Source organism: Heterocephalus glaber, unplaced genomic scaffold (genome assembly GCF_053883595.1).
Source record: "Heterocephalus glaber isolate CG9 unplaced genomic scaffold, H.glaber_assembly_v1.0 deba00001451, whole genome shotgun sequence".
In the NCBI taxonomy this organism is placed as follows: Eukaryota; Metazoa; Chordata; class Mammalia; order Rodentia; family Bathyergidae; genus Heterocephalus; species Heterocephalus glaber.
This window is the reverse complement of record NW_028258301.1, coordinates 1219994-1234983: the sequence shown is the minus strand read 5'-3', so window position 1 is coordinate 1234983 and position 14990 is coordinate 1219994. Positions and strand designations below refer to the sequence as shown.

Sequence of the window (14990 nt, the reverse complement as noted above, 5' to 3'; positions counted from 1 at the left end):
CTGCTAGGGATCCTCCCAAAAGAATTAAAAGAATCATACCACAGTGATATATGCGCACCCATGTTTATAGTGGCACAGTTTGTAATAGCTTAAACTTGAAAACAGCCCAGTTGCCCATCAACTGGAGATTGGATAAAGAAGATGTGGTTTTTTAATAAAATGGAGTACTACTCAGCCATAAAGAATGAGAAACTAGAGACATTTATAGCTAAGTGGATGCACATTGAGGCCATACTCTTAAATGAAATAAATAGGACACACATGTGTAAATACTGAATAGTTTCTCTGGTGTGAAAAACTAAAAGTGTAAATAAGAATCAAAATGTATAACTGATATTGTGAAATAGGAAGAAAATGTTTAAAGGAATAGGGGAAGTGGGAGGGGAAGGGGAAAGGAAAGAAGGGAAAAGAAAAAATATGAGAAAAGGAAAAAAATGGAAACAAAGTCTTTGTAAATAGGGTAGGGTGGAGTGGGTGAAGGGAGCACAGGGAATGGGGAAAATAAGAACCAAGACACATCATGTACAGGTACAAGTACCCAATGATAAATGTAAATGTATTGTATACTTAAAATGTACCAATAAAAAGAATTTAAGCAAAAAAAAATGTACCAATAAACTAAATGGGAAAAAATCACATTTGTGTATAAATTAGATACATATGGTCTCATTGTTTTAGTGTTATGGACTGAATGTTTGTTTCCTTTCAAAATTCGTATGTTGCAGCACTAACCCATGGTGTGATGTATTTGGAGATAAGGACTCTAAGGAAGTTATTAAGGTCAGATGAGGTCACAAAAGTGAGATCTGGATGCAATAGGATTAGTGTCATTATAAAGAGAGATACCAAGGAATTTGAGTTGTCTTTCCTCCAGGCCTACCCATTAGGAAAACCCAAGGGAGCACACAGTGAGGAGGTGGCCACCTGCAACCCTGCTGGCACCCTAATCTTGGACTTCTTGCCTCCAGAACCGTGAGAAAACAATTTCTGTTGTTTAAAACCACCCAGTCTGGTACTTTGTTGTGGGAGCCCTACCAGACCCTTATAATGTTCTAAAACCACTGGTGTCTTTCTTTCCTACTCCTTTTTTTTTTTTTTTTGGTACCAGGGATCGAACTTGGGTCCTTGCACTTGTGAGGCAGGTGGTGGAACCACTGAGCTAAATCCCCGGCCCTCGGTGTCTTTCTTGTTTGCTTATTTTCTTGCTTTTCTTCCTTTCTTTTATAGCTGATCAATGTTTTATTTATCTATTTATTTTAAACAGCTTTATGAGGTACAAGTGACACACAAAAATAAACATATTTGGGCTGGGGATTTAGCTCAGTGGTACCGCGCCTGCCTTGCAAGTGCAAAGTCCTGAGTTTGATCCCCAGTACCCAAAAAAAAAAAATTCCAAAAATATACATATTTAATATGTATGATTTGAGGAATTTAGATCCAAACCATGGTTTCTTTGCCTTGTTTCTGTCATCCTTTACCTGAAGCCAGGGATTTTTTTGTTGTTGTTGTTACCAAGGATCGAACTCAGGACCTTGTGCTTGTGAGATTGGTGGTGGTACCACTGAAATAAATCCCCTCCCCAACCCTGAGATTTTTAAAATAAAATTTAACTTTATTAAAACTTTTATATATCTTCCACTGCCTATGATAGAGGTCTCTAAGTTTATATCCCTTTAAGTATGAAAAATTTAAGTACATGCACAGTATATGATTATTTACTTAGACTATAGATATAAAGACTGCCAAAAAATGTATACACACTTCAGTAGTTTGCTGTACTACTAAATGTCTGGAAGCTAATGTCCACCACTTTGAGCACCTCTTATAAAATTGTAGAAGGCAAAGGTAACCTGTGTTAATCTCATGATGTCTCAATAAATTTAGTATTAAAATATTCATACAAGTTTTTCCTTGCTTGATATGTACATTTTTGTACATGAAAGATGTTAAAATATATAAAAATGCAATAAATAATACTTTAAAAGTGTTATTTTAAAAGTATTTAAGAAGTTTAAATTTTAATGTATCTATGAACAGTACTTAAAACTGTTAATTTTACTACATAAAATCACATACCCATTTTTAAAACCCTTTGATTTTGTTTGTTTTTGAGACAAGGTCTTGCTTTGTAGTCCCAGCTGGCCTTGAACTCACCATGTAGACTAGGCTAGACTTGAACTCATGTTCCTCCTCAGCCTCTTAAATGCTGGGATTACAGGTTTGCCCTACCACACCTGGCTTGATTGTTTTGTTTTTCGTTTTTCTTTTTTAAGCAAAACAATGTGATGGACTAAGTCAGATCTAACTTGATCCTCATTGATTTTACCTTAACATGTGAATGACAATGAAGTTGTGCCAGGAGTTGGAGAAACATCAGTGCAGCCATTTTCTTACGCTCACTTGGGTTTACTATACTATACTTAGCACAGTCTTCAATCGAAGGTTTCTTTACAGGACTCTTTAAAAGCCACATGTTCATTTTGGTTTCATTTAGCTAAAACTTGACACTATCATCAATAAATCCACTTCACAGGCATAGTAAAACTGTAAAAACTCAGAACAGGCTGAAAATGAACAAAGAAGTAAGGGAACCACCATTGCCAAACCTTAGAAAGGTAAAATGCTTTCTACCTCAAGACTTTTTGAGTGTAGGATATGTGGCCACATAATAAAGGGACCAAATGAAGACATCTATCTCAATCCACATAGTAAATACTATTAAAAGTGTTTTATATTCATAGATAGAACCTTCTATATGTTATTCAAGGTTTCCCTGACCCCCAATTGGCCACCTGTATCCTCTCAGCACACTTCCCTCTCTGCACCCCCTCCCTGCTCTTTCACAGCTTGATCTAGTTTTCCTGTGTTGCTCACCATGCCCTACATATCCTGTGCTCTCACACCTCTGTGCATCTGCACAGGATGATAGCGCAAGTGAAAGCACCTGACACATAATAGGGGTTTTTAACAAATGCTTGTTGTGGGGAGTGTAGCTCAGGGGTGGAATACTTGCCTAGCACGTGTGAGGCCCTAGGTTTGATCCCCAACAGCAAAAACCAACTACAATAAATACGTATTGACTCTTGCCACAAGGTAAACTAGATCAATGGTTCTTCATGGCCTTATAACCATCTCGAAGACTTCTTATACCAAAAATTGTTGGGCCTCAGCCCAGTGTTTCAGACTCAAGGGCCCTAAAGTGAGGCCTAAGAACTTGGATTTCTAACAAATCCCCATGTGTCACTGATGCAGTTGGTCTAGAGAAAGTACTTTGAAAAACAATGAACTAGATGACCTGGATAGTTTCTCCCATTTCTAAAGATTTGTGATTTCTTGGTGACTTTTATAGTGAGTAAAAAACAAAACTGACACTTAAATAATCATAAATAGAAATATGGGCTCTGTAAGACTCAGATGCACTCAGAGAATTCTAATTTAGAATCAAAATATCTGAGTTCAAATCTCACTTGTTAGCTGTGTGATTGTCCTAAGGCAAGTTAATTTCTGAGTTTTTTGTTCTATAGTAAAATAGTATCTACCTCATGAGATAATATTAATGTATGGGAAATAATTTATAAAAAGTACTGTATACAGACTGCCCCAATAAGAAATATGTATAATATATATACATATATATATATATGTATATATATATATATATATGTATATATATATATATATTTTTTTTTTTTTGGTACCAGGGATCGAACTCGGGTACTTGTGCTTGCAAAGCAAGCGACGGAACCACTGAGCTAAATCCCTGGCCCAATATGTATAATATATTAATGTACATTTAATAAGTGTAATGGACAGATACTAAATAATACTTTTTTGTGTATGTGGTACTTGGGATTGAATACAGGGCCTTGGCACCGAGCTGTATCTCCACCTCGTTTTTATTTTTTATTTTGAAACAGGGTCTTACTAAAGCACTAAATTGCCCAGTCTGGGATTGAATTTGTGATCCTACTACCTCAGCCTCCCAGAATGCTGGGATTACAGGTCTGAGCCATCACTCCTAGCTAAAATAATACATTTTTGAGGGCCGGGGATTTAGCTCAGTGGTTCTGCTGCCTGCCTCAAAAGCACAAGGTCCCGAGTTCAATCTCCGATACCAAAAAAACCCACATTTTTTTATACTTATACAAATTTTCAAAATATCCAACCCCAGTGCTAATATATTTATAAGTATATTATCTACATATTGGTATATCATCTAAAATATGTACTTGTAAACCAGGAGTGGTGGTGCATGTATGTATTCTAGAACTATGGGAGACTGAGGTAGGAGGATTGCAAGTTCAAGCCCAGCCTGGGTAACTCATCAACTTAGCAAAACCATGTCTCAAGATTTAAAAAATTAAAAAGGACTGAGGATGTAAGCCACCTTGGAAGTAGATCCTCCTGTCCCAGTCAACTCGAGACTACAACTCTAGGCTCCAAGCCACTCCCAAATGTTAGATCCCCAAAACTATAAGATAATAAGCTATTGTTGTTGTTTTACATCACCAAGTTTTTAAGTAATTTGTTATGCAAGAATCAATAACTGATACATTTATTGTGCACTTCCTATGTTCCAGGAACAACACTATGTACCCAACGGCCTTATGATGTAGATGCGATTATAATCCTCTAAGAAGAAAGGATGGCTCAGAGAGTTTATCAGTCAAGTTTCCACGGCTAGTAAGTGGTAGAAGTAGAATTTGAATCCAAATCTCTTAGCTCCAAAGCCCAGGTTCTTTGTTACTTATTTACACAAGCCATGATAGGGCTTCTTGGACAGCTAAGCAGCTGGAGCAACTGAACCCTTCCCCTTCCAGGAAAGCCAACCTATGTAAAACCAGCACAGGGAAGCCCAGGGGCCAGATCTGCAACAGCATTAATGCCTAATTCTATCAGACCTAGAAGTTCAAACCAGCTCTTGTATTGACAGATTAGTTATCTCTCTGGACAATCCTGCCAGAGAGGCCCAGGACTCACCCAGATCTGCAGCTTCACTCGCTTCTCCTGACGGTAGACTGTCTTCACCTTGAAGTCAATGCCCACAGTGCTGACAAAGGCCGGGGTGAAAGTGTCATCAGCATAGCGGAAAAGGAAGGAAGTCTTGCCAACACTGCTGTTGCCAATGATGAGCAGTTTGAACATATAGTCAAAATTCTGGTCAGAGGCATCCTTGACTCCAGTTTTACTACCAGTCACTGAAGCCATCTGCAAGAAAGACTTGTGGTCACTCATGAATACACCTGCAATGTGCCTGTGAGTCCCCACCCTTCCAGTGGCACTCAGTCCAGCATCACAGAGGAAATACACACTACTTAGGAACACCTCATCACTGCACCTTCCTCAAATGTTGTCTCAGGATTGGGGTGGAACCCAGCTCCTCCCATTTATTCCTTCAGCAAATATTGACTGAGCACATTGGTCTGGGGTGAGCCCTATGCTGGGCAAGGGGAGAACAAACATGAATCAGACATCATGTCCAATCTCTGGGTGGCCACAAGCTAGAATAAAAGAATAGGGAAACACAAATAACAAAACAGTAGGTCAGTGATAAAACAGGGAAGCCCTGGCTGAGGGAGTCCACAAGAAGCTTCTAACCTAGCCTGGGAACATGGTAACCAAGAAGAAATTTACTATAGGAGGCAAGGCTCACTGTGGGGTTATCATTCTCTATTTTTAAAACTTTTATAGCTCCCCACTGCTATAAAGATCAAACCCTAACTTTCCAGCTTGCCAAGGAAACAACTAACCAAAGAATAAACTCTCTAAGCTTTTCCCCCTTAACCTTTCTCCCCAACAACGTGTACCACCTTATATCAAGTCATTCTTTACTTCAAATATGCCACAGTATTTTTTGCCTTTGTCCCTTTACATATATATTCCTTCTGCCTAGAATGCTCTGTTACCCATAACAAACCCCTCTTCATCCTTGTAGGTCCTGGCCAACTGTCATTTTCCCTGTGCATGTCAGAAGCATGCACTCCTGCTCCTATAGCCCAAGAACAATTTAATGGCACTTATGTCATTTCCAAACTATTTACTATTCTGCCTCCTGTATTAGATAGAGCATCTGGGACTTAATGTATTCTGTTTCTGCATGCCTGACTTCTAGAACAAATCCTAGTGCATAAAAGCATTCAGTAAATGTGTACTGATTTAATGAAAATCACTTCATCATTCTGGGCCCCAAATTGCCCTGTCTATTACAGGACTTGGATGAGATAGCAATGACTGAGATCTTTATAAACTGGTAAATTCCACAGAGGTGTGAACTCAAGTCCTTATACTTCCATCCTTCAAAGCCTTAATCTTTTATTTATTTGTCCGTTCACTAATTTGGCAAATACTTGTTATGTACCAAGGCTACCATCATCCTTTCTTTTCCTAAAACAGTTTGAACTTAAACCCCACAATCTATCACTTGGTCCTATGACCTGATTTGAAGCTTTGTTTCTTCTACATCACAGAAGCCTCAAGTATCATGCTTCTCTATCTTAAATCTCTCTTTTTGCTCAATACTAGATACTCAAATGGGCTGGTTAAGTGGTCAGAGGAGGGTGGGAGGTCACCCCAATGTGAGGTAATGTTCAAGTTGTTACTCTCTTTGGGAATTCCTGGTTTTTCCTTTCGAAGAAAAAGAAAAGGAGTAAGACTGCTGGATTAGCTCTCTGGGCTTCTCAGATGAGCCATAAGGACAAGAAGCTAATGAGTGTAGAGGGTTTAAAGCTCTCTTGAAGAAAAATCAGACAAATAAAATAATTAGTATTAATAGAAGTCTTTTTTTTTTGGTACCAGGGATTGAACTTCGGACCTTGGGCTTGCGAGGCAGGCGCCGGAACCACCGAGCTAAATCCCCAGCCCAATAGCAGTCTTTTAATAAAACTTCTTTGAATATGTCACTATTAGCCCGGTAGGGTCTCTATTCTTCCTGCTTTTTGCTCCCAGCTCTCAAGCCTTTATCTGAGACCTTCGGCTTCATCCTTATAGCAATCTGTCCATGATATGGCATACTGGACAGGTATGGAATATACTCAGAACTCTCAGAGACTTAAAGTATTTACACGGAGAAAGAAAATGAAGATGGTTGGGCAGGTGCCACTGGCTGCTCAAACTGTCTCACAGCCTTCATTTTTCAGTTTATCATGGTAAAAGATGCAAAGCCTGTTTCAAGAATTGGCAGTTGGTTGAGTGTGGTGGTGCACACCTACAATCCCAGCAGCTTGAGAGACTGAAGCAGGAGGATCACAAGTTTGAGGCCACCCTGGGCAACTTAGTGAGACCCTGTCTCAAAATAGAAAATATCAAAGAGCAGGAATGTAGCTCAGTGCAGAGGCCCTAGGTTCAAACCCTAGTAACACACACACACACACACACACACACACAGGCAATTCAAAAGAATTACGTATTTTTTTAACCTAAAACAAGGAAGCACAATGACCTCATACCTCCCTCCATTCTGTTACCAGTCATCTTTTTTTGTTAACAGAACATCTCCACTATGAAAGTATTCAAAAAAGCTCTGAAATTTATACAAAAGTGTAACATTACCCAAAAGTCCACCCATTTAGAAATGACCACTGTTAACATTTTAATACATTTCTTCCAATATATTTTCATGCAAAAAAATGCCTTCTGCTTTTAAATTATATTTTACTTGTTCATTTAAGAGGTAATACAACTTATTAAAGACAATTCACTAAAATTTACTATTTGTATTAATTTTTCACTGTATATAATTTATATTATTTTCTTACTTTTTGGCCTAAAAAAATAATAAGTGATATGGAAGCTTAAATGTTTATATTGAAAAGTAAATCCTTCGTTCCCAATCTCTAGTTCCATCCCTAGAGGCAAATGTTACTAATTTATGTAACCTTTAGAGGTAATCTTTACATATACAAGCATAGGAGTCCCTTCATTCCTTTACTTATATATAAATGACCCAACACCATACATGCTAGTCTATACTTTCAAAGCATATTTTAATAGCTGACATCATATGCAAAGAAGGTGTAGACTATTAGAATGTATGTTATGTTATCATGTAATAAAAGTACTTAAATTCTAAAAGTACTAAGACTTTAAAAACTTCATAAATATCATTTCAGTGATATTTAATAATAATATTCTATCCTATGGATATGTTGGAGACCAATCATTTAACCAATCTTTAGGAAGAGAGTTGTTTTTAATTTAAAGGAGTTTTGCCAGGGATTTAGCTCAGTGGTTTCGCCGCCTGCTGCACAAGCACAAGGACCTGAGTTCGATCTCTGGTACCAAAAAAACAAAAACAAAAACAAAAATTTAAAGCAGTTTTTAATTTGTTTTTCTATTATTGTAAACTAAACTGCAGTGAATATTTCTTTGCATGAATCTTTGTTTGCCTTCCTAATTATTTTCTTCAGAAAGATTCAGAAATAGAATATCTGGTCAAAGAGAACTTTAACTCAGATTTGATTCTCATCTCAATTTCTTGTACATATTTTATCTTATTTTACTCTCTAAATAATCTTGGGAAGTAAAGTTGGAAGAAGAGAGTTTATTTTATTTATTTATTTATTTTTTGGTACTAGGGATCGAACTCAGATCCTTGCACTTGTGCAGCAGGCGGTGAAATCACTGAGCCAAATCCCCGGCTGACAGAGTTTATTAATCCCATTTGAATTAAGAAGATTTACCCAAACCTTATAGCTAACCATCAGACTGGTCTTAGTACCTTGCACAGTTATGGGAAAGTTTAAAATCATTGCTCTAAACTGGGTGAGACAGCTTGATGTGGTGCCACACACCTGCAATCCCAGCAGGATGATTCCTATGAGTTCAAGGCCATCCTGGGCTACATAGAGAGTTAGTTCAAGGTCAGCCTGAACTACATGGCAAGACCTCATCTCAAAAATCTGAAGATAGATAAATAGATAGATAGATGAATGACAGACAGGCTGGATAAAGCGGCATACACCTGTAATCCGAGCTACTCAGGAGGAGACATGAGGCTCACAAGTTCAGGCCCTGCCTGGGCAACTTAACAAGACCATGATTCAAAATAACGGGATGGGGATGTAACTCAGTAGTATAGCATTTGCCTGCATGCATGAGGTCCTAGGTTCAATCCCCTGTACCAATAAATAAATTAATTAATTGTTGCTATACCTATCAAAAGAATATTTGAGCAAGTCAGATCAACTCTCTAAGCTACAGCATTATTACCTTAAAATAGAGAAAATACTGCCTATTTAATGGAGCTATAGTTCAAATAGAATAAGCAGCACTATATGTGAACAATCTTTCTTGGCCCATAGAAGATACTCAATAGTATTACTTCACTGGCCCCTTTAATTCACTGTAGTCAAATTTTGCTCATCTGCCCTTTTTCTCACCTGAGCTCCATTATTTGGTGCTGGGATACAATGAACTGAAGCAGGACTTAAAGAAAAACAAGTCCTTCCCAGCCTTGCAGTTCCCCCCATCCCAGATCACCCTTCTCTCTCTTATAGCTGTAACTCCTTGTTCTGATAAAATTAACAATTATGTCTTGTAAACAGAGTTTATGACACTCTGTTCTTATATGATTCATAAGACACTGTCTTCTTACAAGGCTAAATTACAAAATTGTCTGTTTTTGTCCTGTTCCAGTAAACTCACTTGCTACATCACTGCAAAGATCACCCTCCTTCAACCAAATGTATAAACTGGAACTTCACTCTGTTCATCACTCTTCCTTTGGACAGGAGTCTGCTGAGTCAGTGTTCATCTAAAATAAAGTCCTCCTACTTCCATTGGTCTCTCTCGTCTCTTTTATCCCACAACAGATTTACTGTACCTGCCTCTCTTTATTCAGGGGTTTTTCTTCATCTAGTCAACACTAAATCCTTTGGGGATCTTACTTCTTTCAATAAACATTTATTGAGCATGTGCCAGACTACTAATATAAATGTCATATTACTGGTTCCCATTTTTTTCAATGCAGCCAACTTTACACCCTTACATTGCTAAAAGTAGAAAGATCTTAGAGTAGCAGCTTTATCATAACAAAAAGCCTGGCTACTGGTATCAGTTTTCTCAGTATCTCAATGTATGAAGTTGGGCAGGTCACTAATACACTCAGACTCAGGGTCCTTAGCCAACAGTAATACCTACTTCACAAGGCTGCTGGGGTTTTTAAATAAAAAGGCAAATAAAAGGATGCGTCATGCACTGTGTTGAGAAAAATATATATAGCCTCATGTAGAATCAGTGGGAGATTTACTTACCTTTATTAGCTATTCCTATCACAGGTGTGAGAATGGGGAGGGATGGCAAGTGTAAAAGATAGAGGGCCGGGGATTTAGTTCAGTGGCGCTGCGCCTGCCTCACAAGCACAAGGTCCTGAGTTCGATCCCCAGTACTGGGAAAAAAAAAAAAAGAAAAAGAAAAAAGTACAAGATAGTTTCAATTCCTGGTCCAATCTGCCTACCCAATTTTACCTGTCATTTTAGAGGTAAAACACACTGGGGCTTTGTGATTTGCCCAAGGTCACACAGCAAGTAGTTCATGATCAGAATTTCTGCTGCTTAATGTCTCCCATATTTGACTGGGCTGACAGAAAATAAAAACCGTAGCATGAGTAAAGCATTTCCAACACTGTGCTGCTTAGTTACCATACTGTACTTGCCACACTATATCATCAACATCTGCTTCTGTGCATGCAACACAGTTCTCCCAGTGGGTGGTATGAGAACCGGGCTCCGGGGTGGGGGGACTAGAAGGGCTGGGATGAAAGCCCCTAAGGAAGTCTTCTCAGGAGAAGGGCAGGGGCACAGACATCTGGAAGAGAGGCAAAAATCATCCCACCAGGTGACCGCCTGAGGCAGATCTGAGCAGACAGGTCTCTGCACAGTGGTGCGTGCAGAACTGCATTTGTAAGATAAGCATCAATCAAATCATCCCTCTCTTTTGTGACAGTCACATAAAATGATAAAGCTGGGTGGCTCACTGTTTCTGTGATGAACAACACAGATGAAGGCCCAGGAACCATTTGGGAAGTCATCCCTGGTCCCAGGCTGGGAGAGGAAAGAAATGGCTCCTCAAAGGGTTGCTGTGAAAAACAATGAACTCTTTCAGCCTTGTAGAAGACAGAAATAAGCACCTAAGGAAAAACAACTTTAGTCAGGAAAAAGAGGAAAAAGGAGAAAAGAGCCCTAAAACCCAACAAAAAAGAAATCACTACTTACTAAATGTTGTGAAGGGGCCAGATACACTTCTCTGCTGATACAGTCAAAAGACTAAGCATAAAATTGAATACAAGAGACACGGGTTGAGCTCTAAATTTCTCAGTAGTTGTGTAATCTTAGACAAATCACACACTAGGCCTCATTTTCCTAATTTATAATATAAATCATTAAGCTGGGCGTAGTGGCACACACCTGTAATCCCAGCACTTGTGAGGCTGAGGTAGGAGGATTGTTACAAGTTGGAGGCCAGCCTGGGCTACATAGTGAGTTCAAGACTAGCCTGAACTATATGGCAAGACCTATCTCAAAAAAAAATTTTTTTAATTTTAAAAATAAATCAATAAAATGTTTTCCTAGTAAAAACTAGAATATGAGAGAATGTTCTACAAACTTCTTAGAAAAGAATTTTTCCCTATGCTTCATGTCTTCTAGCAAGTCATCTCGAGTAATGGAAATAGTTATGGAGTTCCAAAACAAACTGAATGGAGATTCAGTTTCCAGCTTTATCACTTATTAGCTGTGAAGCCTGAAGAAAAAAATTTTACATGACTAAAACAGAGTTTCCTCCTTTGGAAACAAGAATTGTTGGGATGATTATAAGTAATGTTGGTAGGTAATACATATAGCATAGTATATTGTGGGGCATAGCAAGTGCTCAATAAAAGTAATTCCTGATCTTCCTCCAGAGAGCATTTATCAGTGGGGATGAATGGGGAATTGGGCAAATGTGGACCTCACTCTGCTATATCCCTTTCTTAAGTCATAATTTACTAACCTTTTAAATTTATTCATTGTTTACACCATTCTCCACTGTTAACCCATCACCACCAGCCCACCCTAACCCATATCCTCATCATTTTCCCATGTCTCTTAGAGTCACAGAAATAGTATCATAACAGCTACCATTCACTGAGCATTCACTAAATGTCAAGCATTCTACTTGTTGCTTGGAGGCATTCCATCTTGCACATAATACCTAGATGCTTGACAAATGTTCATTTTCTTTCTTCTCCAGATTGGAGAGAGTGATGGGTGTGACTGCTGACAGAGCGGAGGCACATCTACCTAAGAATATCAGTGGGCTCTTTCCTACAGTGCCTTACAGTTTACAAAGGTCTTTTCACCCACATAATCCTATTTCACTCTCACAGTTTGGGGTAGATGAAGAAATTGAGGCAAGAGGACAACCACTGCTCAATTATTCATTCAGTCAACATGTGGAGCATCTACTTCGGTATGTGCTAGGTTCTATTAGAGGAACCTAGTGACTTTAAAATGTCTCAGTTACCTCATGTCTCCCTTCATATTACGGACTTTAAGAAACTGGAGATTTATTTCTAGGATTGGAGATCATTTTAGACTTTTGTCTATTTCTATATTGTATCCCCCAACAGGAACACACTTTCCTCCACTGTTAGCTATATCCTTCATGACCAAGAGGCTTCCCTAAACCCCCATCTTCCCAAAATGTCTCTCCTCTGTCTCCCACTATATTAGGGCTTCCCATTACCACAAACAGGGCCTTTCTTGACTTCTATTGTCTTCCTCTGTTGTAGATACAGAACAGGTGTGCATCCACCCATGTGCATCTGTACACACACACACACACACACACACACACACACACACTCCTTTTGCTGTCCTTTACCTCTTTCCATCTGCATTCTGGGAAGCCACCCTCCTCCACGATTCTATTAGCTTGCAGAGGCTGCCACACTGCCTCCTCCTAATGCCTTCCCATGCCTGGACTCCAGAACAGAACCAGCCTGTGGGTGAATTTTGCTGTCCACGATTCTCTTCTTGTCTGTGATCCCCAATGCAGTAACCAGGTCCAGCACTTGCTCCCCCTCTTCAGTCTTCTGAGGAGCCAAGAAACAGCTAGCCCGGACCCCCACTCCACTCTGGCTCCCACTATCTTTCCCCTCCTCACGCACAACCCACTCCTGGCCTCCTCCCCAATCTGGGCCCCCACCCCCCAAACTCTCCAAGTCCTCTCAAGGTTCTTCCACTTCAGCCACCAGACCCTGCTCCTACCCAGCGCCTCCTCCCCACTCCTAACCAGAAGCCAAGCGTCCTCTGCCCAGATCCAGGGCCACTGTCCCCTCCCTCCACCAGCTCCTGCTCCCCTCCTCTGCTGTTGGGGTGGACCGAGGGGGCCCCCCATCTTCTCATTCTTCCAAGCTCGCCGCCTCCAAGCCCCACCCCTCGGCTCTCCGGCCTCCCCGCGACCACACACCCCCTCCAGCCCCACGCCCCTTCCTCAGCACCTCGTTCCTCTCAGCTCCAAAGGACCCCTTAGCCTTTCACCCCCACGCCGCCCTCAGCCCCGGCTCCCCTCGGCGCCCGGGCCGCCCGACCCTCTCCTCGCAGGGTCCCCAGCGCCCCCTCACTGCCCTCCAGTTGCCGCCCATCTTTTCCCCCAGCCGGGGGCCCTCTTTCTCGCTCCACCTCCAGATGCCTCGCGCCCCGCTGTCCAGGGAGACGCCTCTCAGCAGCCCCTGCCCAGGCCAGCGTCCCCTTCTGCCACGGCGCGCTCCTCACGCCCTCCTCACGCCCTCCGCATGGCCTCCTCCGTGTGCCCCGCGCTGCCCAGCGCCCACTCACGGTCCCTCACCTCGGACTCTGCAGCGGGACTGTGGCACCTGGCGGCGGGAGGATGAGACGGAGCCAGTCGGACCCGGCAGGGCGGAGCTGGGCGGGTCTGGTGCCCACCTCAGCTACCGAGGGCTGAGGCTCAGGCTCCAGCTGGGCTCGGCTCCAGCGGCGTCCATGCCCCGCCCATGTCCCGCCCAGGGGCGGAGCCGTGTCCCCCCCCCGCCCCCTCGCTCCTGGCGGGTATGGGGAATTCAAGGTATGGGATACCCCCATATCTGGGCGACTATCATGACTTAACTTTTTTTTTTGAGACAGGGTCTCGCTATGTATTCCAGACTGGCCTTGAACTATATAGCCCCAGCTGTCCTTGAACTCGCAGTGATCCCCCTGCCTCAGCCTTCAGAGTGTTGCGATTACCGAACTGAGCCACCATCCCCAGCCGGTGACTTGACATTAATTCTTGTTTCTGTTCGTTTTGTTATGTTTGCAATACTGAAGATTGAATCCAGGGCCTCGAGTATGTTAGGCAAGCGCTCTACCACTGAGCTACACCCCCAGCATGATTTACCTTCTTGTTCCATAGAATAAACTTACTAGGTAACCAGAGAGCTTTGATGATAACGTAGATATTAGGAGCTTTGCTGTTTCCAAATCGCTTTGCTGTCTGTTACACCACTCCATTCTCACAAGGTCCCACATTTTCCCGGCCTGGTAATAATAACATGCACTTGGCTTGTACCTGCCCTTCTCTTGATTTCCATTGCCCTTGCCCTGGTCCAGGCCCTATCATTTCTGGCCTGAACTAATGCAACACCTTCTTAATTCCTGCCTCCTCTCTCCAATCTATCCTCTATACCTGTGGCCTGAGTAATCTTTTTAAATGCCACCATCAACCTTGTTTAAAAAAAAAAAAAAATACACGCAAAGATTCTCAATGCTTCTGCACTACCAGCATGGAGGCTGCAGGCTGGAATGAGAAAATATTCTTTCCTGAGCGTTAGGAAGTCCCAGCTCTGTCCAGGGTGATGACTATGGGGAGTAACTAGCATCTCACTTTGAAATCCTGATGGAGACTTCACTTCCAGTCTTCCAGAGGCCACGTGACCCAGGTGCAGTTTTGGTCTACAGCCATTGTCTTTCCCGACACTCTTCCCTCATCTCAAATTTTACAGGTCATAGCAAGAC

At 41.3% G+C, this 14990-nt stretch overlaps 1 protein-coding gene across 3 annotated transcripts in view; it reads right to left on the bottom strand.

Moving 5' to 3' along the window:
• Positions 1-13982, bottom strand: part of Rab3b (RAB3B, member RAS oncogene family) — a 63767-nt gene extending 49785 nt beyond the window's left edge. The window contains exons 1-3 of one of the 3 annotated variants that reach the window (XM_087214839.1): positions 13825-13975; positions 10251-10384; positions 4981-5208 (exon numbers count right to left, since the gene is read on the bottom strand). In XM_087214839.1, coding sequence (XP_087070965.1) covers positions 4981-5208 — 228 coding nt within the window. In that variant the 5' untranslated portion in view covers positions 10251-10384; positions 13825-13975. Of the gene's footprint in view, positions 1-4980; positions 5209-10250; positions 10385-13658; positions 13718-13824 lie in introns of those variants that run through there. The other 2 variants (XM_004869252.3, XM_087214840.1) reach the window with 2 other exon arrangements.
• Positions 13983-14990: the final 1008 nt, after the last annotated feature.